Here is a 25,730-nt window from a genome sequence, read left to right on the forward strand (position 1 = left end):
CATCATCCTACATTCATACCTAAGCTAGCAAAGCAAACTACTAAAAGGGTCGTCAACGACAAGTTATTTGCTAGTTGGTGCATACTACACACGGCTACGGCAACATTAAGTAACACATTAAGAGGTGTTTTCTTAATGTAGTATGGTAATTATATTTATTTCGAAACTTGGATTAGATATAAAGGTACAGTTAGTGAAAATATTTGGTTAGCGGGTTGAATTAACCGGATATAGGAGTCATATATACAACTGTGAAAAAAGGATAAATACAAAAAGGGAAGATGTTTTTCCGACACACAAGCTAATTAAGTGCATCGAGAGGAGAGCAATTGTAAAATGAATGTTTTGTTTGTTTTTGTACGGTGGAGAGAAGAACGAAAAGATGATCAGGTAAAAAATGAAACTTGGAAATCATGCAAAGCCACACCTCTCCCTTCAACACATTCTTACGTGTCGTCTTCTCTTCACTCCATATCTCCTTTTTATTACCAACAAATATATTTCAATCCCATTTATATGTACGTTCTCGTAGACTTATCTCTATATACCCCCTTTAATTTGTTTGCTCTTAGCCTTTACTTTATAGTTTTATATCATATCAATCGACATGGCGAATGTGGATCGTGATCGGCGTGTGCATGTAGACCGTACTGACAAACGTGTTCATCAGCCAAACTACGAAGATGATGTCGGTTTTGGTGGCTATGGCGGTTATGGTGCTGGTTCTGATTATAAGAGTCGCGGCCCCTCCACTAACCAAGTATTTTTGTGGTCTCTTTAGTTTTTCTTGTGTTTTCCTATGATCACGCTCTCCAAACTATTTGAAGATTTTCTGTAAATTCATTTTAAACAGAAAGATAAATAAAATAGTGAAGAACCATAGGAATCGTACGTTACGTTAATTATTTCCTTTTAGTTCTTAAGTCCTAATTAGGATTCCTTTAAAAGATGCAACAATCTAATTGTTCACAAAATGAGTAAAGTTTGAAACAGATTTTTATACACCACTTGCATATGTTTATCATGGTGATGCATGCATGGATCATATCTAGAGATTTATGGTTGGATATATATTTAACATTTTGATATTAGCTTTTAAAAAGGTCTGAATAAACAACACTTGTTAGATAAACTCGATATAATCAATACATGCAGATCTTGGCACTTATAGCAGGAGTTCCCATTGGTGGCACACTGCTAACCCTAGCTGGACTCACTCTAGCCGGTTCGGTGATCGGCTTGCTAGTCTCCATACCCCTCTTCCTCCTCTTCAGTCCGGTGATAGTCCCGGCGGCTCTCACTATTGGGCTTGCTGTGACGGGAATCTTGGCTTCTGGTTTGTTTGGGTTGACGGGTCTGAGCTCGGTCTCGTGGGTCCTCAACTACCTCCGTGGGACGAGTGATACAGTGCCAGAGCAATTGGACTACGCTAAACGGCGTATGGCTGATGCGGTAGGCTATGCTGGTATGAAGGGAAAAGAGATGGGTCAGTATGTGCAAGATAAGGCTCATGAGGCTCGTGAGACTGAGTTCATGACTGAGACCCATGAGCCGGGTAAGGCCAGGAGAGGCTCATAAGCTAATATAAATTGCGGGAGTCAGTTGGAAACGCGATAAATGTAGTTTTACTTTTATGTCCCAGTTTCTTTCCTCTTTTAAGAATATCTTTGTCTATATATGTGTTCGTTCGTTTTGTCTTGTCCAAATAAAAATCCTTGTTAGTGAAATAAGAAATGAAATAAATATGTTTTCTTTTTTGAGATAACCAGAAATCTCATACTATTTTCTATTGTAACGAGTTTTCTTGTATTAAATTTAGAAGAATATACAAAACTAAATAATTAAATCGAATCAAAATAAATCACAATCTTAGACTCCTAGTACGGACTTGAATTAATAATTTTGATTCTCTGAGTTCTTGAATTAATAATTTTGGGTCGGTTCGGTTTCTCTATTATCTTATTGGGCCAAATCGGACGGCCCATTATCTAGCTCCGGCTTATCGGACTTCCTCTTCCCCGGCGCTGTAAATTCCAAGTCCCTCCGTTCACGTCTCCAAACTAGCCGTTGCCTTCTCTCTCTCCAGCCAAAGCGATGGCCTCATACGCTACGTTACTGGAGAAAACTCGCGTACCTCAACCTTCTATACAAAGATTCGCAGTAATCTCCGTCTTCTCCAAGTTACGATCTGCTCCAGAACAATTTGGATCAGAAGCCGAAGCCGGAAGAGAAGCTATCTCCTTCTGCCTCACTTCTGAATCTATCACTGTCGTTGATCAATCCGTTCATGAGCTATGTCGATTAGTATCAGACTCAGTTTTAGACCTCTCTCGTGGTTTGCTAGAACTTCAATCAGCTCTCGAAGGATGCGATTCGAAATTGGTTTCGCTGTTCGTGAAAGGGTTAGGGTTTTTGATTCGTATTGGTTATGAACGGAATAATGGGAACTGGAAGTTTAATTCGACGGAGAATCATCCGTTTGTTAGGGTATGTGATTTCATTGATGCTTTCGTTGTTCTATTGGGAATTTTTGGAATTAGCTAGTCTTTGATGTTTCTTGTTATTGTTGTTGTTGTGGTTTCAGATTCAATCTAGCCGAGTGGAGACACAGACGGAGCTTCTTCATCAAGTATCACTCTTTGTGATGCATAATCGAAGATTAGGAATGGTGGGAGTATGTGAATTCTTGGAGCCGTTCTTGAATTTCACTATACTGCGGATTCCGCTTTCAGATTCGTCTTCATCGTTGTTTGCGAGGGAGTTGATTTCATCAATGGCTTCCCTTTGTTGCTCATCCCGCCACGAAGCACTACCGATATTCAGATTGCTTATGCGATGTCTAAAATATATCCCGGGAAATAATCTGGAAGTAATTGTCAAGATCCTAGTGGATGCCTACACTGTGGTTGTGAGAGACTTGGTTGGAACCGGATTGGTATGTGCTTATTTCATCATGCATTCATCTTAAACTTTGTGCTCATTGTCTGATACCCATTTAATTATTTATACTAGCAGGAAGTAACAGAAGTTCATTTGCTCGGTGTGCAACTGGTGGATGGCGTACTTTTTCTTTGCGCTTCTCCTCATGTACAAACAACCGAACAAGAGTCTGTTATCGAATCTTTGAAGCACTTGTTGGCTGTTCAGAAAGACCTTGGATTAGCATATTCACATGATTTATCCTTGGTGGTTCTCTCGCTAGTTTTCATGCTTGCCAAATCTACTGTCGAGCATGAACAACTCTGTATTCTAAAGTTTCTGCTTTTTCTGCTCAAATGGAAAACTGAAAGTGGTATATTTGTGTCTCCATCTTTTTATTCATTACCCTCTTGCTATGTGTGTATTTTTCTGTTGACTGAGAATTGATTCTTTGGAATCCTTTTGTAGAAAACTTGTCGGTTAAGGATGCGGCTGGTTCAAGTGTGGAGTCTCTATTATTGTTCCCTATCACCGCACTGATGTCTTCTCCTTCTAAATCAATCAAAGTAGCAGCAAGTAAGGTTCTTTCCATCGTAGAAAATTTCTTGGTAACAGTGTCAAATGCACCAAAGATTGAGGTCCACACAAGTAAGGGAGATTCACCACTCAGCAGGGTGGGCTCTGTCGTATTTAGGTTCATGCAGCAACTCTGGCATCAGAATGATTACACACCTTCCACGTCTTCCTTCCTCAGAGTGGCTTACACCAATGGAAGTGAAAAACAGGAAACTTATCTAGGACCAGTGACTTGGAATTCACTACTTAGGGAACACGCTGAACGGTTTTGGGATAAAAAAAAGTTGTCTGCGTCGTTTTGTCTTTCACAAGAGATACCTATTTTACTTGGTGCTGTTGCTGGTGTCATGGTGATGCACCCGTCACTAGGAGCTGATGCTATTGGTTCTTTGACTATTATTGGTGGCATTGATTCTAAGATGAGTGTCCCGCTGTTGCTAGCTGTTCTATATTTCAGCAACTTGTTATCTCGAACTAACGTCCCTTGTCAGAGTCTATTGGTGAGACCACTCTCATTCATTTTATGTATCTTCAAATCCAAGTGCTTGTCTCTTCTATCTATTTTTTTTCCTTAGTCTAGTTCCCATTTTATTTCTTTTATGTGCAGTCAAAACTTCTGGGGTTGCTCCCATCACTAGCTGCACAACAGGTGATGATTCCACTTGTAGTTCAGACTATTACTCCAATGCTACGCAAGGATGCCAAAGGGTCAGTACACCTTTTCTGATCATTTCTTGTGTACCATATTTTTTTAATCGTTTTTATAATTATATATTGATTTGGAAGCCAAAAAATTAGTATGTGATGTTAAATGCTTTAATCTACATTTACCAATCTTGTTGAATTGGGTTTCTGAGCTAGACCTTGTTTCCATTTCTGTTCTGCCATAAAATGGAGTTGACATGACTAGGCTCTGATGATGGTTTATTTTTTAGTCTGTTGTATGCTACAGCTATTAGATTACTTTGCCAGACCTGGGTAGTCAATGACCGTGCCTTTTCGAGTTTGCAAGTAAGCTATTCTTACCACTGAAATTTTGTTCGACATTGATATTGTCACCTTGCTCATGCTTATTTTTAAATATGCAGGAGGTGTTACGCCCGCAAGGATTTATAGAATATATTTCAGAGAGACATATCTGCATTAGTATGGCTGCTTCCATCCATGATGTATGCAAGAGACACCCTGATAGAGGAGTAGACCTAATCTTGTCCGTTCAGGTATAGTTTAAAGTAATGTTTGCGCTTTTTGCTTTGCCTGTTTTTCAAAACTTTTGGAATGCCTTCAAATTTTCCACTGGATTCATACTTTGATAGGCCTGTATAGAAAGCCAAAACTGTCCAGTTAGAGCCCTTGGTTTTCAGAGTCTTTCGCATCTGTGTGAAGCCGATGTCATTGGTACTCTCTTAATACTTACTTGTGTTAGTTAATTCCTTTCTATGTTACTCAGTTTTTATCTAATAACTTTTACGTGTCTATCCAGATTTCTATACTGCATGGGATGTCATTAAGAAACATGCTCAACATATCAAACTGGATCCTCTCCTTGCTTATAGGTTAGCAGAGCTAACATCCCTAATCATATTTATAGGCACAGTTGAGGTGTCTGAAGTGGTGCATGGACATTGTTTTTTGAGGTGCCTGAAAACATATTTGATGTATAACTAGCATTTTTTTGGTGAATATGTTGCAGTGTATGCCATCTTCTAAAGTGGGGTGCCATGGATGCCGAAGCATATCCTGAAGATGCAGAAAACGTTTTGAACATTTTGTGGGAAATTGGGAGCTCTATGCAGAAGCCTCATGATTCCCAATGGACAAAGGCAAGAGTCTCTGCCATAGTGGCCCTGGGTCAATATGAGGTAAGGCTTGGTCTCTTGTACGTCTTCTTTTAGGCGTGTTCTAAGCCATCTTTGGTTCTAAACTATTAATATCAACACTTGTATCTAATTACGATCCATATTTTTCAGGTATCATTTATGGAAAACAAGTTTTCTGACTTCAACAAGAATTGTACATATTTACTCTTCTCGGAGACAAATGCGGAAATTCTGAATGCTTTAGAAGACCTTTCAATCAAAATCATGATTCACGAGCACAGGTATAGAGCTTGTAATCTACTAAACTTTTTCTGGTTTAGATTCCCATCAGCAGCATATTAAAACTACTTCTCTTTCTGACCTTTCAGCGTCCGGCGTAGATATGTAAGAGAGAAGAAAGTTCCTGGTAGTAAGATTGAAAAGCTGCTTGATGTGATACCTCAGGTCATCTTCCCTGCAGGTATAGTTTGACTTTCAGCTAAAATACTCCTTAAATTGTCGCCACAATTAGTGAGAAATGCAAGTGAGTCTGTTGGAATAAATAAATAAAAACCTTGAGATGGGAGGTATGCCTAAACATTTTTTACTTGTGCTTCTTTTTGCCTAATAACTTACTTAACTTGTCAGTTCTTGCTGTGCTTTGCAACTTGTGTTTCTTATAAGATAATGTCAAAGTATACGGTTGCATCATGAAATACTCAGTTCGTTTCGTTTTGTTATTATGGATAGACCTTTTCGCTTAATATGAAGATCATCACTTATGTAAATTTCTTTGTACTCCATATAAACTAAATGCAGCACCATTTGACTCACAGGGAAAGAAATAAAGACTGGAGAACTACCTGGTGCGGCATTACTATGTCTATCTTATAACCCCAGAGATGTGAAGTTTGGGTCATCAAGAGTAAGTATTTTAACTTTCTGCTAGGAGGTATCCTATACTTTTGCATACTGACTTTCATATTTTTTAATCGCAGAGCTTTCATGATGTTCATTTTCAATACGAGGAGGCATTTAGAGTAGTAGTCAAATCTCTCCAGCTCTCAAGAAATATTTCCCTTGCTCTTATTTCCTTGCAATCACTGAAAGCTTTTATGCGGCGTTGGATGAGAGCGAATATATTGTCCATTGATGCAACGACTAAAGAATTATCATCGGATAAGACCTCTAAAGCTACAAACAACATCATGAAGGTTTGAGATAGTGTTTTTCTGTTGCAGGTTAATTCGAATGTTTCATTTTAAGTGTTCAAACCTTAATTGAGAACTGTTGTGTTGTTCATGTAGAGTTTGGTACATATGGCTGAAGAAGCTCTTCCCAGGTGTGCAGAAAACATAGCACTGGCGCTGGGTGCACTATGTGCAGTAAGATTTCATAGAAATGTGCTTCCATATCCATAGTGCCACTTTCTCAATGTATATCTAAATCTGTTTGTTGTTTCAGGCTTTGCCAGCTGCTTCTCATAATATTAAAGCGTCTGCATCAAAATTTCTGTTGAGTTGGTTGTTGGAGCATGAGCATGAACACCGTCAGTGGACGGCTGGTATTTCTCTTGGATTGATTTCGTCGTCCCTACACGTAACTGACCACAAGCAGAAATTTCAGAATATATCTGGGCTTCTTGAGGTACTACTTATACCTATGAGTTAATTGTGGGAAATTATTACAGTGCTAACTCTTTTATTACTTGGTCTTTCTCACTCCTTACATGATTTATTTTCACTTTTAAGTAAGTATGCAGATGAAAGAATAATTTATCATGTCTTTCAGGTTTTGTGTAGCAGTAAAAGCACTCTTGTAAAAGGAGCCTGTGGGGTTGGATTGGGTTTTTCATGCCAAGATCTGCTCACTCGGACTGAAGCCTCTGCGAGCTCTGATATAGACAGTGACTCCTACAGGAACCAAGAAGAACGGCTCTTGGGAAGGATAGTGAGGTTGCTATCTTCTATATTACATGGTTTCCTGCACACTCCGTGTGATATCCTAGAAAGCTTGTCTGCACTGTTCCCCCCTGGAGAGGAAGACAACGTTATAGGTTTACCTCAGCTGTTGGATGAGAGTTCTGATGATTTTGATGATGATACATGGGGTATTGCTGGACTCATTATAGGTTTGGGGATGTCAGTTGGTGCAATATACAGAGCTGGGAAGAAAGACGCTGTTGTAAAGATTAAAAATCTGATTGTATCATGGATCCCATATGCAGATTCTCTGAAGCAAACCTCGGGTTCTAATAGTAAGGTATCAGTGAGACTGTTTTCAGTCGGTTCCTGCCTTGCACTCCCAATTGTGATAACTTTCTGCCAAAAAGTAGAACTGTTTGATGCACATGAGGTAGATGATATAATCGGTTGTTTCAAGGACCTTATTTCCGAGTTGCTAATCGTTAGAAAGTCTGGTGCTTTACGTAAGAGGTTGTTGATGGCTTCCTGTATTGGGGCGGGAGACCTCCTTGGTTCTGTATTGAATGAAGGTATCCACCCTGTTAAGATTGAGTCTGTAAAAGAGTTACTAGAACTGTTCAAGAAATGTTACTCTGGACTTTACCCACCGGTTGCTCACTTTGGAGGCATGCTCGGAGTTGTTAATGTTTTAGGAGCAGGTGCTGGGAATTTGGTGTATTCTCATCCTCGACCCCGTGCTCCTCCAGCCAGTTCTGAGGAGAACGTAAGTTTTCTGGTCTATCTTTCTCAAAGATCATTGCTGATTTATTCCCTTTTAGATAAATGTGTATGGGTTCCTAACAATTCATTTATTTGCTACAGGAAATCTCTTATGTATCAGGTCCTTTGCTTTCAAACGCATATTTTACTCAGCAGTTGACGCCAGTTGTGCAAGAAATATTTCTTATCGCACAAAATACCAAGGATCGCCAGCTCCAACATTATGCTGCATGGGCAATCTCAATTCTTAGAACTTACATGCGGTCAGGGGAATCGTCAAGTCTCAGCAATGAAAACCAATCTGATGACTCTGACCGTAATTCCATCTCTCACAATGTTCCTGAACATACCATGGTCATGAAACTTGCTCAAGGCCTGACAAATCCAAGTTTTCCTTTGGCGGGTAGCCCTTTGAATATTGGCACAATGGCAAGTGCTTTGCGGTGTTTGTCTCATGCTCCGAGATTGCCAAACTTGGACTGGGGAGCAACAATAAGGCGTTTAATGAAACAAGAGACTCAGACTGATGTAACGCAATCAGGCGATGTTCCTAAGGAAATAACTCTTAGGGAAGAGTGCTTCAAATTTTCATTAGCCCACGCAAGCGAATTTGATGAACTTCTAGCTTTTCTGGACGAACTGTCGGAACTATCGAGATTCAAGGCACTAGAGGAGAGTCTTCAGTCGTGCCTGCTCTGTCATCTAGGGGGTTTAATGAGAATATTCTCAGGTTCAAGAATGAATAAATTGTTTGACGATGTCTCTTGCTTTGTAGTCTCGCTATCATCAGACCAAACATATAGCTGTGATCAGAAGAGCTCACTGAGGGTCTCTTGTTGGAAGGGTCTGAGTCAGTGTCTTGAAGAAACTTCACTTGAATCTTCAGAATACGTCACAAAGATTGAAAAATGCATAGAGTTGCTTTTTGCTGTCTTACCAGTAGCATCACAATCTCCTAGAGCAGATCAGATGGGTTCGGTGAAAGAGTGGTCAGAGGCAGTTACATGTTTGCAGAAGTCGCATCGGGATTGGTTATACAAATTCCTACAGGTATGTAATCTGCTTCATGCATCTCTTGTTTGCCAGTTTGTAAGCTACGTATCATCTTCGTCGTTTAATTGAGATTTTTTCTCGTATGCAGGTTTCAAATCTTGAACCTGGAAACGAAAAGACTAACTTCCAAGGTGATCTAAAGAAGATCCAGGCAAAAGCCAAGCTAGCAAAACTTGGCTCAGTTCCATTTTCCGAGTTAGGAAAATTGAAAGCTATTATATTAAATTGTGAAGAGTCAGGTCAGTTACTATCATCTGTGTTTATATGTAAGCTAGATACAATCAAAGATCATTATACAATTAAAGTTCTTTGTCTTTGTTAGATATCTGGGACGTGTTGATTGAGATAGTAGCGGCTCTGCATCACGCTGAAGGAGGAATCAAGAGACAGTGGCTCATTGATGCAGTTGAAATCAGCTGCGTTTCTAGCCATCCTTCCACTGTAAGCCTCGATGTCAATATCTCATCCATCAAAAGAGATTATTCTTTTTTTCTATGTTGAAACCGATTTTTCTCCTTCTACAGGCTATTATCTTCGTCGGCCTTCTTTCTAGTATCTGCTGCGAATACATGCCGTTTCTCAATTTAGACCGCTCCACGGTGTTGAGCGATATGTCTGTTACCGTAACTTCTCTCCTTTCTGATCCAAGCTATGAAGTGGTCACAGAGCCTTTCATCTCGTTTCTATGGACTTCATTGGAACGTGTTTACAGTTTTGCAACTGAATCTGACGCTAATGCAAGGCTAAGCTCACAGCAAATTGCGCAAAGCGAGAGAGATAAAGCACCAATGCTTGTGAAAGTGATGCATTACATTTGTGTAGCCTTCAGAGATCATTTGCCTCTTGAGAAACAGCTTAGACTTGCTTCTATGGACATGTCTTAATTCCTTAAAACCTATTGTATAGTTTTTATATTTAGGAGTATTTTGTTGTATTTTTAATTTTTAGCGGGAATTTCATTGCCCACACTGTTGTATTTTTGAAAGATATATAAGAAAGTGAATATGAAGGTTGAATACAAATTTCAAATGAGGTACATCGACATAGTAGCCAACTTTATCATAATTAAAGATGTCTATGATTGCTGATTAGGAGAAAACTAATTGAAGAAGTTAATGAGTATGAAAGCAATAACTCGTGTTTTCCCGTATCTTATTATGTATCTAAACAATGTACTATTTCCAGATGGGGTTTCAGAAGTGTTGTCTTTCATTTAAAACCATGGCTTTCGAATAATAACTTAAAAGTTGTTAAGAAAAATGAATGCTGCCTTTTTTTCATTGGTCAACAACATAGCGAATAAGAGCTTCATATTTTCGTATTTTTTTTTTATCATTTAAGATGTGAGTTTTTTTGTTCTGATTATTTTTGTTGATGCTATTATTATGAAATTTTCATATATGTCTTTTCGGAAAGAATTCATCAAACCAAATTATGATATCATTTTCTTATATATTTATATGAACCAGAATAATATTTTTATTTATCATGGGTGGCATTGGCAATCGCAATTCCCAAGCAAAGCCAATAATAACCAATAAGAATCGTAAGACCATCCTTATTGATGAGTTCTTAGTAGAATTCTTAACATTTTGGATAGACAAAATAATATTTAAATATTAAATAGTTCTTAATAAGAAGAGAAAGTGTATCAATAATCTCTTATTTAAGAGCCAATTTTATTTTTCTAAAAACCCTTTTCTATTTTTTATTTGTATTTTATTTTATATAATATTTTAAGAGTTTTTCTAAAGTTTTTAAGAACCTATTGATAATGATGCTCTAAAAACATCTTTAATGGAAGGTTTTAAGATGAATGGATTCTTAAACAAAGTAATAAAAAAATAAAAATTTGAATGAAAGAAGAAAAAGAATGAAGAAAGGCTTTTAGCTAAAAGCATCAAGAAGAATTTTTGATACTCAACTAAACCCATTTAAATGACTTGTCTCTCATACATTGGTTCACTTTTTTTCTAAAATTAAAATTTTAGTTATATAATAAAATTACAATAAAATAATTATTTTTGTTGTTGTTAAGAGTCTCTTAGAAATGCTTATTGTCGAGGATGGTCTAAAATAGAGTTGGATTAAAACACTACCGTCTTGCTCGCTGACATGCCCATATTCCACAGCCACAAAATCTTCAACTGACACGTGGCATAACTAAAGCCTCTACATATCTCAGGCACGTGAATCTACTTTGTGAAAACACTGAATCCAATGTTTCCAGTGTGTGCATAGAGTTTTATTTTTAGATGTCAAGATGTTTAACTTGGTTGGTATAAGATATCCTTCTGTATTAGTTCTTACTAATAGCAAATATGAGATCTTACAAGTAAAGATATCTTAAATAGTCTTATTAGGTATACATAAATCTATCAGAAATGGATTAAAAAGAAAAAAGGATAAAATCAAGTAACATTTGTGGAAAATCAAAGATAATAAAAATAGAATTTAAAAATAGAATTTCTTTTTGATAATATCTTATATATATATAATTAATTTAACAAATAGTTTTTGTTACATTTTGTTGATGATGCTTACCCATATAAATGTTTTATTTATAAATAATAATACAACTTTTTTATTCTCTAATAGCTCGTTAAATTTTTTAATTTATCCAATCATATACTTTATTCATATCAACCGACTTTTTTAAGCCACCTTCTTTCTTTAAATAGATTCCATCTTCTCTCGCTCTCCAATCCCAATCAGCTCCATTATCATAAGCAGTATATTGTTTAAATGCGGTAAAATTTTGATAATGTCTATAGTTTGGTCTTTGTTTCAAAGTACACATGAAACGAGTCGTACCCCAAATGTTAGCGCGAAAACTATTCACGTAATCATATCCCACTGGTATTATTTTTGGACCTATTACATCATTTTTGGAATAACACCTCATCCATAAGTTTTTATGAGATTTGAGTTCGTTCACGATTCTAATTCCGGTGCCGGATACATGACCAAAAATGTAAATACTAAAAACAAATAGAAAAACTGAAAGGATTTTCATTTATTTTTTTTTTGTTTAGGGTAGATGTTTAGATGTTTTGTTTTGTTACCTTGATTTTTGTGTTTCTCTGGTACTATATATACAAACACATATCTGTATTACTATTATTTGCACGATATATCTTTCTTTATTAGTTCTAAGTTATAACAAATATGATATCTTACATATAAAGATATCTTATAATAAACGTACTAGAGTACTAGGTATACATAAATCTATCGGAATTGAATTTTGAAGAAAAAAAGATAAACATTACGTTGGCTTACTTTATATGAAATTCAATGAAAATCACTTAGCCAAAGAAAGATAGAAAAAAATCTTATGATATACTCTTTGTGTACGTAATATAACTTTGTTTATAATTATTTATCAACGCAATAGCAAGCATTGCCACTAAACCAATAAGAGAGTGATCATGAGCATGTTGGGAACAACACTATCCACTTGTTCGCTTACGTGGACATTTTTCACTGCCACGAGATCTTCCACTCCCACGCTGCATAACCACAATCTCTACATATCTTCTACACGTGAATCTAGTTTGTGGAAATCTAAAACCAACCAATCTACACTCGCTGACGTGTCTATATGTTAATCTTCCCACAAAATGGAGTAATGAACACTTTACTATATAAACGGCGTCTCCAATTCAACAACATCTCATTCTCACTTACTTCTTTTCTTTTTTTGTGTTCTTGTTTAGAAGAAGCAATGGCCACTTCAGCAATCCAACACTCTTCTTTCGCTGGCCAAACGACCCTAAAGCCATCCAACGATCTCCTCCGCAAAATCGGAGCCTCCAATGGCGGTGGCCGCATCATCATGCGTCGTACCGTCAAGTCTACTCCTCAGAGCATCTGGTTCCAACCTCACACTCTCTCTATTAAATGACCTAATCTTTGTTATTCTTGAAAGAGATTTTCCATTTATTACAAATGCCAACCATCTAATTTAGTACCCAACAAAACATTTGTGACAGGTACGGACCAGACCGTCCCAAATACCTAGGACCATTTTCCGAAAACACACCATCATACCTAACCGGAGAATACCCTGGAGACTACGGTTGGGACACCGCTGGTCTCTCAGCCGATCCAGAAACATTCGCAAAGAATCGTGAGCTCGAAGTGATCCACAGTAGATGGGCAATGTTGGGAGCTTTAGGCTGCACCTTCCCTGAAATTCTCTCAAAAAACGGAGTCAAATTCGGTGAAGCCGTGTGGTTCAAGGCAGGATCTCAAATCTTCTCAGAAGGAGGGCTTGACTACCTCGGAAACCCTAACTTGATCCACGCGCAAAGCATATTAGCTATATGGGCGTGTCAAGTTGTGCTAATGGGATTCATTGAAGGGTACAGAATCGGAGGTGGTCCTCTTGGGGAAGGGCTTGACCCGCTTTACCCGGGCGGGGCCTTCGACCCGTTGAACTTAGCGGAGGATCCAGAAGCGTTTTCAGAGTTGAAAGTGAAGGAGCTTAAAAACGGTCGTCTTGCTATGTTCTCAATGTTTGGATTCTTTGTCCAAGCCATAGTTACCGGTAAAGGTCCGATCGAAAATCTGTTCGATCACATTGCAGACCCTGTGGCTAACAATGCTTGGGCTTACGCCACCAACTTCGTCCCCGGAAAATAGAGTTTGATCGGATAATTTATGTAAATTATATCTTTTAAACATTTATCAATGCATTAAAGTTATCCCTATATTTGATACATCGGTTCCATTTTTTTTTTTTTTGCTTTGGTTAGAATTCTCGTTTGCTAGCAACTTGGCAGTACGTTTAAAAGGCTAAGACATTCGAAACATAAGACACTGAATTACAAGGCAGTTATAAACGTGCTTAAGTTTCCAAATTCAATAGTTGAGAGACATTGAATTACAAATGTTTGTTTATCTACAACTGTCCCTATGCTAAAACTGAATGAAAAAACAATGTAGTTGCAAGATTCTAAATCTAGGGAAAAAATAATACAAGTCTACCAAAACACTGCATAAACTTTCAAAATGGCTTCCGATTCTGGATTCCACAATTTTTTTTCTAAATGACAAGGAATCAAAATGTCCAGACTATTTACAACAGAAATTGAAATAATTATAGCAGCTAATGACTGAAAAAAAGGAACAAAGATCTGCTGGTACAAAGACCCAACCAAATGTTCTTGGAAGGCCAAATGTAACAATACACTTCTTTTTTTTTTTTTTTGTCTTCTCTTTTCTTTTTCACATTCTACTATCGAAAAAAGGAAAACAAAATACTTAGATATGTATATATCTTTTGCTACCAACAAATATTAACGTCTCACGAATTGGCTTAAAAGCCTAAGTCGGAGAAAAAGATCACTAAAATACCAGATCCAAGCTCAAAAGATATGTTTCTGAGACAAAAATATTACCTCACTGATGAATTTGTTCAGATTGTTCTTCATCAGTTCCTGCAGTTGCAATCACCTCAGAAGCTCCTTCGATGGACTCGTGGTTACTTTTATTGTTATCATTGTCGCTTTCTTTGGTCTCTTGTTTATCCAAAGTACTGTCGTTGTCTCCAGAAACATTTGTATTCTCTGGTTCTTCCGTAGAGGAGGTCTTGACTTCAACTGCTGGTTTTGGGTCATTAGAGACAGAAGCGCACTTGTTTTTGCTGCTAAGGTTGTCACGAGAAACAGAGAGACTATTACTATTGTTATTGTTATTGTTGCTCTCTCTGTTGCTTTGACGTGTTACCCACACGAGCTGCAACGTGTGTTCTTGCCAACACTTTGCATTAGCAAACGCTTTCTCTGCTGCGCTGCGTTTCACAAATGTGACACAAGCTGCACGGCTTTCGTTCTGTGTTTCATGATCCTTGCCACTATCAATCGATGCATTGTCTTCCAGTTCCACTTTTGAGACTTCGCCGTAAGATGAAAAATGTTCCTTTACGACAGCAACCTGGAGGTAAAAAATAATTCAAAACTCAGTAAGTGAGTCAGTGACTAAAATAAACCTATAATTTAGTAGTCTTTAATCTAGAAAGTGAGAAAGTTTGGCACATTCATAAAGCGTGGTATTTAAACAAAGGGAAAGAGGACATACATCAGCTAACCCAGTTGGCAAAGGAGGAACCACTTTGATGGTCGTGGTGCGGTTATCCAACTTATACCTATTTACCATAGGAGCGTTCAAACTTGTGGTAAACGAATATGGTCTTTGCTTAAAGTTTTTTGAATCGGGTGATGGCGTTTCTGTGCTTAGTTTGGCGGTGGAAAGTGGTTTCAGGATAGGCACTTTCTTATCTGTCGATGACTCTGTTTTTGGTGATGCAATTGCAGCTCCCGAATCAGAGGCTGTGTCTAGTTTAACACGCTTAGCATCTGGCTCATCTGCTTCCTCCCTCTTGACAACAGTACCCTGAGAAGATTTAGAGCAAGATAATATGAATGTTGTCCAAGTAAATACTTTCAACTCCATCTATGTGATTTTAAGTAAGACAGAGTCAACAATTTTGTTTCTAGTGTAGAAATCATTAGCTGAAGACGTCCAAAAGAAAATATAATATATCATGATGCAAGTAAGTCTACTCAAATCTCTGTGCGAACCGAACTCAGTTTTATATTATAATCAGAAGTCAGATTTCCAAAAGGCACTTCTGAGATTCAAATCCTTCTACTTCTGCTAAACTTTCTAGTGACTGGAAATTTGTAATTGTCCTTTTAAACGGTATTACCAGGATTGAAGAAAAAGATTTAGAGATTTAGTTACTTGTTCTTACTTGTTTTTCAAGTGTAGCCAATTTTTTGCGGTACTCGTTACGCTTCTGCTCCAGCATTTCCTGTTTTTTACGAAGAGTCTCCTTCAACCGCTCAAGAGTGTCTGCTTTTTTCTGCTGAAGCGGCGTAACCTTGGGACCACTGGTGGTCACCACCACAGGCTTAGGCTGTTCAGAGGAGGATGGAGCTCCACCAGTTTGGAAGGTAGGGACCTTAGCAATTGAAGATACATGGTTGCTTTTCGATGCAGCAGCAATAGGAAATTGGTTCTGTGCTCCAGAAGCAGTCATACTACGACCCTTCATAGAAGCACCACTGCCAGTGGACAGGCCATTATCAGGTATACTATCTCTATTTGCCCACCAAAGTTTGATGAAGCGGTTACCCATCACAGCATCAGGTGCCCTGAGGGCAGATTCAGCCTCTTCACGTTTTGAGAACTGCACAAATGCTCTCTCACTATTTACTGGGATGTGAATGTCAATAACTTTCCCAAATTTCTGAAAATGGGCAAGAATGAGGTCCCTTCTGTTGCTCTCGTGTGGAACATAATTCACAAATAGAGTCCGCATTGCCTTTTGAGTTGGTTTCCTTGTATTGTTCATCATATCATTTGAAATATTCGATGAATCAACAACTTTTGCGACACTTTCACCAACATGGTTTTGTTTACCGTGTCGAGATGAATTAACTGAGACCTCCTTCAATTGATCTTCAGGAACAGCTGATGAATTTAATACTGCATCAGCTTTCTCTTTGGAATTTGCTTGACTATTAGAACCTTTCATTCTTCCCCAAACTGATTGACTTGTGCTTCTAGAGTCTCTAATACCACACCCATTTTCAGCGGCGTCTTGGTTACTGTCATCCAGTGGAGCCACATTCTCATCAACCCCATGAGAATTGAGTGTAGATATTGCACCTGAAGTTTCACCAGTACTATTATTCCACAAAGGTTGATCAGGATCGTAAAAGTCAGTTCCACCAGCACTAGGATATGCATCCCCATAACCCAAACCATCAACAGCCATTCCCCCCTCGTTAGTCCTCCCATGAGCTCCTTTAGGATTCATGAAACTGGCACCCCCAAACTGAGCGGGCACTTGTTTAGAAGAAGCTGCCAGATGAGGTGCACCAGGGACTGAAACGGGAAGGTTAAACTGTGATAGACTCTGCACAAATGGAAAATGAAAAAAAAATTACTCACTTAGAGAAGAATAGTGTAATAAAATAGTAGTCATAAGAAATTTATCCTTCAATACAGAGTACTAGCAATTCGACAACCAAGATTTCATTAACATGCATCTAAGAATCAGAATATAGTTTGACTGTTTCTGAGAGCCATGCCAGGTACAGCTAACACTGAAAACATAATAATTTAATTTAATGTCACTAACAAGAACAGTTGAAAGGGATAAAGTGGTCATGCTACTAGCAATATATGCAAGAAACATCGATGTGCTGAGATTTCCAGCACAAAGGAGGATCATGCAAATAGTTATCAAATATCCAGTAGAACCTATAGGTATTATTGTGTTTTTCGAGATAAGTCTAATCCCATTGAAGCAAAAATTAATTCAAGAAACATACCTGAACATCGTCAACAACAATACGATTCATTCCATGCTCCATTGGACACATGTCCCCTCTGAGGCAGAAACCACGTTCCTCAAAGTCTCTGCATCGTTGCCGAGGAATACCCATGTTAAGTGGCGCATTTAAGGGCGGTCTAAGGGACCCTTGTAAGTGATGGAAACCATCCAAGCCACCATTAGGAACTCCAGGAATCATTCCAAAAGGAGGCCATGGTGCACTTTGAGCAGCTGAAACACCAGCTAGTCCCCTTCCTCCAAACATACCCTGGCCCATAGACCCGACTTGAACCATATGAGATGAGAGATCAACAGGATTAAACCTGGAATCACGCTGGGCCCAAGAACCATAGTTTCCTCTACCTCTACCAGGACCAGAGTCCCTTGAAAACATTGGGTTTGACCTCATTCTTTGGTTATCAAACTGTACACGTTGCCCTGATCCAGTCCCAAAAGACCGCTTTTCATGTTCACTAAACGAATTGCCATTTTCATAATGTCTATAGTTTTTCCTGTACGGCCGTGAGAAAGCCTGATCTGAAGAATCTTGTTCCAAAGACTGAGACCTGGTCTCTTCTTTCCTACGGTGCTTATGGTTGCGATCATCATCCTCCTCCTCACTGATCTCATGCTCCTCCTCAGGGTCACTCATACAATCAGGTGGAGATAACACACTTTGCTTTGGAGAGGAAACAGAAAGTTCCATGAAACCACTTCAATATTGCAGAGCTTCTTGTCTCTCATACAAAACTCTGATACAATTTCGCATCCATCAGATCAAAGAGTATAATACCAAAACGAAATCCTAAAGCAATCAATACTCAAATCCTAACGTATATACTATCGATTAAGTTCATAATTCCCACAACAACTCGAAAACACTAATCAATTAAGACTAACTCCAGAATTCTAACTACAAGCAGCATAAGAACTTAGGGTTTATACGAACCTAGAGAGCTTTCAGAAATCTTCAAAAAAAAAAAGGAAATAAATCTTACAGGTTCTCTTGGAATAATCAGTGACTCTGTTCGCTCCTCTTCACAGACAAACAAAATCGGTTTCGGCTCCGACGACGACGAAAACCTAAATAAAAAACAATGGATGGAACATTTGGGGAAGAAATTGGACAAAATTGGAGGAATCGTCAATGAAGATTGAATCCACGGCGGAGATTTTTGGCCGCGCCGTCGAGGTTTCGGAATTAGTAGGAGAATCAACGTCGCCGATAGCGACTGGTCTCGTCGTTAGGGTTTGATGGAGCTGTGGAATAGCTGAGAAAGAGAGAGAGAGGGTAGAGAGAGAAAGAGGGGCTTATTTGTTATTGCAAGTAACACAAGGAAAGGCGAGGAAGACAGAAACTAGACTGGAAAATGTTTTATTTTCTACCCCAAAAATTCTTTAATTTTACAAATTGACCCAATATTTATTTAAGTTTACAAATTGCCCCAATATTTCTTTCGTATTCGTAATTTATTATGAAATTATAAAAATTTAAAACTCGTCCGGCTTTGAACAAAGCGGACTAAACTGTTAGCAAAGTAAACCACTCTGTTTAAAGTTATGTAAAAGCGGTTCAAAGTTAGTATTTCGTGGATTTGTTCAATTTTTTCTAATCTAGATTGTTATAGATTATAGTTTATGAATAGTAAATAAAAAGCGGCTATAACCGTCACAACCATTCATACCTTTATGATTATGGTGCTGATTGATAAAGATTTTGGGAATGTGACACTATTAGGCACTTTTGGAAAATGTTTTGACGTTTTAGGCACTTCCAAGAGTTTAGGCACTTTACTTTACTTTTGGTGAAAAAATGGACAAAATTACCCCTGCGATTTTGACGTAAATTAACTAACCTTCCTTTTTTATTGTGGCTGATTATGTTCTTTTTAATATAGACCGTTGAATTAAAAATATATATTTTCAGATCTATGGCTAAGATGAAATAAAAATAAATTATTCTCTGGTTATCTAAATCTGATAAGAACATCTCTCTCTTCTTCTCTACAAAGAACCATGTCTTTTCTATCACTCTCTCTAAATAAATCCAAAATTTAAATGGCGAGTTGAAGATTTGTAAGTGCTGAGTGTGTGTGCTGAGAGCAACGATGGAGTTTGTGAAGATAGTGTACCTTATGTATTTACTTTACGGAGAAGCCTCTCTAGATTTCGATTTTGTGTAGGTTTGTTACCTTTATTTAATGAACACAATTTTGTTTTCTTTTTTTATTTTGTGAAAATATGATTCACATTAGCGAAATTGTGTGTTGTGAAGACGACGAGATCTGATGCATATGATCTATTCTCGTAGCCTCAATCTACTGTCTTGAAGGTAAAGATCTCTGCAAATTTAAACAAAAATCAAAAAATAAATTTTCAGTGTACATAATAACAAGTCCATTCATATGTGTCCATAGAGAAACTTTTTTTACTGAGTCATATCCATTCTATACCAAATTTTTGTATAAATCTGCTCCTTCTACTTCATTCACCCAAATAATCTCTACGTAGAACGATTCTCTCCCTGAAACCATATAAATATATCGTAATCATAAAAAAAAGGGGTGATAACTTTACTAAACAATAAAACGCACTCGCAGCAAATCAAAGACATAGTTGTCCATTGACAAGTGTCCAAGAAGTCAAGTCCAAATGGTCATCTAGTAATTAACATAATCAATTCATATCAATACACACGATAATCATCAGTTAAAAGTACACCGTCCATTTTTCTTTGACCAATATTTGCTTGTGTATGGACACAACCATCATTATAAAATGGATCCATACTATACATAGAATATTTTATCTAGTGATAAAACACATTAGTAGTAAACAAAGATAATATTGTCCATAGATGTTTGTCCGAGCGGTGCAATCCATATGGTCATTGTTTGACTCATATGGTTATTTGTTCTATTTATTTTAAGTTTCTGAAATTCTAAGATCTAGCAAGTAAAGAATTGGAAGAAAAATAAAAGCTTCAATTAAGGTTTCAGAGCTACAAAACTCATAAAATTGAATAATGAGTGAAGTTTGGGCAGAACCCATGATCTTAAATTACGTAAGTAAACACATACAAAGCAAAAAATCTATGGTACAGATCCTTAACCCAAGTCGTGATTGTAGCGAATCCATTATCTTCCGCTTGATTTTGTATTCGTCGACAAAGAGAGAGAAAGAGAGAGAGAAGAGAAATGAGGAGAGAGTGATTTTGTGTTTGTCGAAAAGGGAGAGAAAGAGAGAGAGAAGAGAAACTAGGAGAGAGACAAAGATTATAAGGAAAGAGAAATAGTTAAAGGGTAAATAGCTAAATTTATTTATACAAAGTGCCTACTTTTTAGAAAGTTCCTAAACGTGTAATATGTTTTATAAAAGTTCCCTATAATGTAATATTCTCAAAGATTTTTACTATAAACGATTGATTGTAGAGAATTTTGATGTTACTATGGCTATAGTGTTAAAAAAATTTTTAAAAAGTTTGAAAATTTGTTTTTCATTATAATATTGCCATTTGGAAGTTTTATTTTCATTTACCTTTATTTTAGTCTATATATCGCTCATAAATTTCAGTGTGTTGAATTATAAATATTTGTTGTTAGTGTCACCTAGTTGTTTATACTTGTTAAAATTAATTATCTTTTTCTATTTTCAAAGATAGAACAATTTATTTGCTTTTTGGAGGAATAGTTAGGAATCAACTATCATATTGGCTATCTACATGAATTGATAAGAATAAGCGAATTGGAGAGTTATAAAAAAAGTCATCTCAAATGAGGCAATCGAACTCACCAAAATTATCATAAAAACTTCAATATCTCATCTTTTGTTATGCAAGGTGCAATCGAACTCATCTCTATGGATGGAAACAATCCTTTTTCGCTCTAGAGAAAAAATTGTGTTGCGAATTAAAACTCTTGTTTCACATATTTTGTCTATTTATTTGAAAAAGTTTGCATTTTAATATATCAATTACTCATTTTTCTTGATTTTGAATAAATTTATAACCAAAGATGGAAAAAAAACCTTCAAAAACAGTTGGCCCCCAAACCCTCTAATAATATTAAGTTGGTAGTACACTATTAATTTATTATATATAACGGTGGGCACGAAACAAATATGTGATTTTGTCTGCCTAAATCATCACTTTTTGGATTCGTATCCGCTCAATAATCAAACATATATCTGTTAAAATCAGAAATTTTAACTGAATATTCGATCACGCAGTAAGAATTTTAATATCATTATAATTTAAAAACATTGAAATTCAAAACTAACCCAAAAAAGAAATGTTACATCAAAACTATTTCTTCTTAATTTAAATTCATAAAACTTCACATAGATATAATACTTTTACAATTCATAAATATAATTATATGTATATATATGTCATGCAGAGTGTTATATATGTCTCTTAAAATTTTTTGTATTTGTGATTTATTAAGTTTTCAATGGATATTTACTTTTATAAGTTTATTAATAGAAAGATCTAATTATATAGAAAGATCTAATTATTCAGATAAAATAGAAATGGTTAACGAATTCAACATGTATTATGTCGAACTCTAGGATATTATAATGGAATCTCGAAATTATATCTTGAGAACTTTAAAACAAAGTACCAACATGTTACAAAAACAATATTATCACAAGTAAACAAAAATTCCAACAGAAAAATAGACTTTTTTTAATCAAACCAATACATTTGAACAAGATATTGAATCAAGTTTGAAAGATTTTTTATATATTAAATTCTGTGTTATTCAAATGGTCATGATTTTAAAATATCATCCAAAATTCAATGTTATTTAATATGAATCTTGCTTAAAATAATTCAAAATAATACAATCCCTTATTATATATAAAACCCATATCAATTCTAGTGTTAATTCAAATTTTCACTTTTATGGTAGGAAGTAACAAATATGCAATGCAAGTGATTGAAAAAAGTTCTATTAATTGGTAATGAACTCATACACTAGCAATGATATTTTGAACTTTAGACAACAACCTAAGAGTTTAACCACACAGTTGTGAATTTGTATAAGCGTAAGCACTTCGTTTATGAATTGCTTTACTTGGCTACACTCACTAAAACAAGTCTTCTTTATGCCAACTATGTAGTTTTTTTTTTATAGACCACTCATTGGCAAACCATTATATTTATTGTTCGTAAAGATTTAAGGTTAGAAGTAGAAAAAAATGATGACATTGATGGAATGAAACGTCACCTCTAAGTATAGAGTAGAAGACATGATAAAAAGAGAGAAAATATTAAGTTTTCATGGATGAAAAATAAAGTCTTTAGTAATTATATGATTAAGAAATAGTAAAATCAAATTCACTAAACTCTTAAAAAATAAAAATTTAAAGCAAGATACATTAGAGAGACCTCATCTTCTTCTTAGTTTGTCATCATATATGCTTTGGTTTATTACATTTGGTTATACTACACATAATAAATTAAAATATTTTAAAATTTAACAAGTAAATCTCACCAAATCTCATATTCTTCTTAGTTTATAGGATTATTTTGTTAATAAATCCTATAAATCAATAAAATATCTTAAATCATACTAAACTCTATTCAAATCTAATATCTACTAGATGAACTAAAATTCTTGGTCTAATACACCGCCTTCAATCACCAACATCACACCTCAAACTTGAGTTATGATGGAATCTTGAAAGAATAATGTAAATATATCTGTTGATATCTTTTGAGAACTCTAAAACAAAATCACAACAGATTACAAAAACATTTTTACCACAAAAAAAACTCTACAAATAATAATAAACTAATACATTTGAGTCACCAACATCACTTTTCATAGATAAGTTATGATAAAATCTCTTAAGCATAATGAAATTATCTTCCCATAACTCTAAACAAAAAATTCTGTAGATTACAGAAACATTTTTTATCACACAATAAACAAAAATCCCAACAAAAGATAGACCCCTTTAATCAAACTAATACATTTAATCACCCAAATCACTCTTCATCGTCAAAACTCGGTAACTAATCCTTTAAACTTGCAGCTCACCAGCTAGTCTTTAAAGTGAATTCTACTATTTAAAAAAAAAATCCTAGTATAAACCTACAAAGTGAAACATTTTCCAAACTATATAAAATCTCCAACTTTTTTTGTTGTCCATATAAAACAATCAAGTATAAACACTTTTCTAAAGAAAATCTTAAATATTTGTTTCCATGAAAAATTTCCAACTAATTAACTTTGTCTAAATAAACTTTCAAGTTGCGAAATTTGTGCTCGAACAGTATTGGACTTAGCGATAATTTTGTTTATAATAGTAAACGGTCGTTGGCGACATAATTTTTTGTTTATATAGTTTCCAAAATTTCTATGTACCTTAAAAATTAGAAACAAATGTATTCTACATAGTTCGTATTTAAGCTTTTTAACTTTTCTATTGTGAGTTTGTGACTAACTTGTATAAATTTTGAAAACGAAATAAACGGCAAAACAAGTCGTTAAAAGCCGTTTACGATTACTCAACCATTGATCATGTTCCGATTTGATGACCAGTTTCTTTAGGAAAAAAAAAATAATTGGAGATTTTATTTGGGAACAAAAGAAAATATGAAGTTTTCATTGGACCGAAAAAGAATTAATTTGGAGGTTTAAATGGGAACAAAAAAAGCTGGAGGTTTTACTTTGGAAAACGTTTCTACTTGGAGATTATTTTTGGGATTTTTCCAAAGCAAATCTATGTGATTTTGATATGGGCAAGTCTCTAAAATATAACTAGAATGAGATTTTGTTTCAAAAGTACCATCACTAGTTTTTTTTTCTCAAAAATACCACTAGATGATATTTGTTTTTAAAAATACCCCAAACTAAAATTAAACTTTGAACCTTCCAAACTAAATCATAAACCCTATAACAATCATCAACCCTGAACCCAAAATTTTAAGTTATCAATCCTTAATAGTCAGTTTTAGTGTTTGTGGTGAATTTGGACTAAAAATATTGGAGCTATACTTTTGAAAGAAAAAATTAATAATGATAGTTTTAGAAAGAAAAAAAACTTAGTTTAGTGGTATTTTAGGGTATTTCTCATTTGTGAGATTTCACCAGTGTAAAAAAATGTACTAGGCAGTCTTCGGTCGAGTAAAGTCGCATAAGTTTTGTTTAAAAGCATATTTTCTAATTTTCAAATACTTAAATTTAAATTATGTAATACCCAGTGGTAATAATAAGTATATCATATATTATCAAAAATATCAAAATAAATGAAAATATTACTAAATTATTTTTGACTACAACTATTATACAATTATTTTTAAAACAATAACAAAAACAAAGATACTATATTGACAAAACAAATCAAGTAAAAATATGCAAAACATAGCAAAAAACTTTATAATTTTAGATAAGACTTACATAATAAATTAATATATTTCATATAATTAATTAAATGACGTGTAAATTTGTTTGTTTCTAAGACTTTTAATTTTTATAGCAAACACTATGAGAAATGATATATTCTTTAAATTTATATTTTTTCTTTGACTAATTTGAATAATTACCTTACAAAAAATATTTTTACAATGCTAGTTATCAATTGTATAATTTCTTTAGTCATAGAAATATATATTTGCTTTTCTAAAATAATCCTTTATTAAAATTAGTAATCTATTGAATAATTTCCATATAATATGTTTACAAATTACAAAATCTTTAATCAATATTGTATAATTTCTACATAATGTTTTTACAAATGTCAAAATCTTTAATCAATAGATATGACACGTATCTATTGATTAACAAATAATAATACGTGTATACTGATTATGATTATGGTAGTTAGCAACTTTGAATATATAATATGATCTTTAGTCATAGAAATATATATTTGCTTTTCTAAAAAATCCTTTATTAAAATTAGTAATCTAATGAATAATTTCCTTATAATATGTTTACAAATTACAAAATCTCTAATTAGTATTGTATAATTTCTACATAATGGTTTTACAAATGTCAAAATCATCAATAGATATGACACGTATCTATTGATTAACAAATAATAAGACGTGTATACTGATTATGATTATGGTAGTTAGCAATTTTGAATATGTAATAAGATCTTTAGTCATAGAAATATATATTTGATTTTCTAAAAAATCCTTTATTAAAATTAGTAATCTAATGAATAATTTCCTTATAATATGTTTACAAATTACAAAATCTCTAATCAGTATTGTAGAATTTCTACATAATGTTTTTACACATGTCAAAATCTTTAATCAATAGATATGACGTGTATCTATTGATTAACAAATAATAATACGTGTATACTGATTATGATTTTGGTAGTTAGAAA

The 25,730-nt window shown here is 35.1% G+C and overlaps 5 protein-coding genes across 8 annotated transcripts; 3 read left to right on the forward strand and 2 right to left on the reverse strand.

Moving 5' to 3' along the window:
• Window positions 1-1,780, forward strand: OLEO4 (oleosin 4). 2 transcript variants are annotated; one of them, NM_001338903.1, is made up of 3 exons: window positions 316-390; window positions 573-760; window positions 1,156-1,780. In NM_001338903.1, the coding sequence occupies exons 2-3, from the start codon at window positions 608-610 to the stop codon at window positions 1,576-1,578; spliced, it is 576 nt and encodes a 191-aa protein (NP_001326794.1). In that variant the 5' UTR covers window positions 316-390; window positions 573-607; the 3' UTR covers window positions 1,579-1,780. The 2 variants fall into 2 exon arrangements, with proteins under 2 accessions (NP_189403.1, NP_001326794.1); NM_113682.4 differs by having other exon boundaries at window positions 1-760.
• An 88-nt stretch (window positions 1,781-1,868) lies between these two features.
• RST1 (ARM repeat superfamily protein) lies at window positions 1,869-10,065 on the forward strand. The gene is made up of 21 exons (NM_113683.3): window positions 1,869-2,487; window positions 2,585-2,935; window positions 3,016-3,292; window positions 3,388-3,995; window positions 4,103-4,203; window positions 4,431-4,506; window positions 4,584-4,715; window positions 4,812-4,893; window positions 4,979-5,051; window positions 5,189-5,357; window positions 5,466-5,596; window positions 5,684-5,775; window positions 6,131-6,219; window positions 6,293-6,508; window positions 6,602-6,679; window positions 6,759-6,941; window positions 7,086-7,982; window positions 8,081-9,028; window positions 9,120-9,270; window positions 9,354-9,472; window positions 9,556-10,065. The coding sequence occupies exons 1-21, from the start codon at window positions 2,095-2,097 to the stop codon at window positions 9,913-9,915; spliced, it is 5,526 nt and encodes a 1,841-aa protein (NP_189404.2). The 5' UTR covers window positions 1,869-2,094; the 3' UTR covers window positions 9,916-10,065.
• A 1,577-nt stretch (window positions 10,066-11,642) lies between these two features.
• AT3G27680 (Plant self-incompatibility protein S1 family) lies at window positions 11,643-12,047 on the reverse strand (the record flags this gene model as incomplete). The annotated part of the gene is made up of 1 exon (NM_113684.1): window positions 11,643-12,047. The coding sequence occupies one exon, from the start codon at window positions 12,045-12,047 to the stop codon at window positions 11,643-11,645; it is 405 nt and encodes a 134-aa protein (NP_189405.1).
• Window positions 12,048-12,662: 615 nt separating this feature from the next.
• Window positions 12,663-14,246, forward strand: LHCB2.3 (photosystem II light harvesting complex protein 2.3; the record flags this gene model as incomplete). Of its 2 annotated transcripts, none has more annotated exons than NM_001338904.1 (2): window positions 12,663-12,907; window positions 13,027-14,246. In NM_001338904.1, the coding sequence occupies 2 exons, from the start codon at window positions 12,663-12,665 to the stop codon at window positions 13,676-13,678; spliced, it is 897 nt and encodes a 298-aa protein (NP_001325794.1). In that variant the 3' UTR covers window positions 13,679-14,246. The 2 variants fall into 2 exon arrangements, with proteins under 2 accessions (NP_001325794.1, NP_189406.1); NM_113685.4 differs by having other exon boundaries at window positions 12,698-12,907; window positions 13,027-13,986.
• On the reverse strand, window positions 13,652-18,732 carry AT3G27700 (zinc finger (CCCH-type) family protein / RNA recognition motif (RRM)-containing protein). Of its 2 annotated transcripts, NM_113686.3 has the most exons (6): window positions 18,380-18,731; window positions 17,380-18,133; window positions 15,792-16,961; window positions 15,116-15,430; window positions 14,437-14,971; window positions 13,874-14,273 (listed from the first exon to the last, which is right to left on the reverse strand). In NM_113686.3, the coding sequence occupies exons 2-5, from the start codon at window positions 18,085-18,087 to the stop codon at window positions 14,438-14,440; spliced, it is 2,727 nt and encodes a 908-aa protein (NP_189407.2). In that variant the 5' UTR covers window positions 18,088-18,133; window positions 18,380-18,731; the 3' UTR covers window positions 13,874-14,273; window position 14,437. The 2 variants fall into 2 exon arrangements, with proteins under 2 accessions (NP_851008.1, NP_189407.2); NM_180677.2 differs by having other exon boundaries at window positions 13,652-14,971; window positions 18,380-18,732.
• Between the last annotated feature and the right edge of the window lie 6,998 nt (window positions 18,733-25,730).

Source organism: Arabidopsis thaliana, chromosome 3, assembly GCF_000001735.4.
Source record: "Arabidopsis thaliana chromosome 3, partial sequence".
Classification (NCBI taxonomy): domain Eukaryota; kingdom Viridiplantae; phylum Streptophyta; class Magnoliopsida; order Brassicales; family Brassicaceae; genus Arabidopsis; species Arabidopsis thaliana.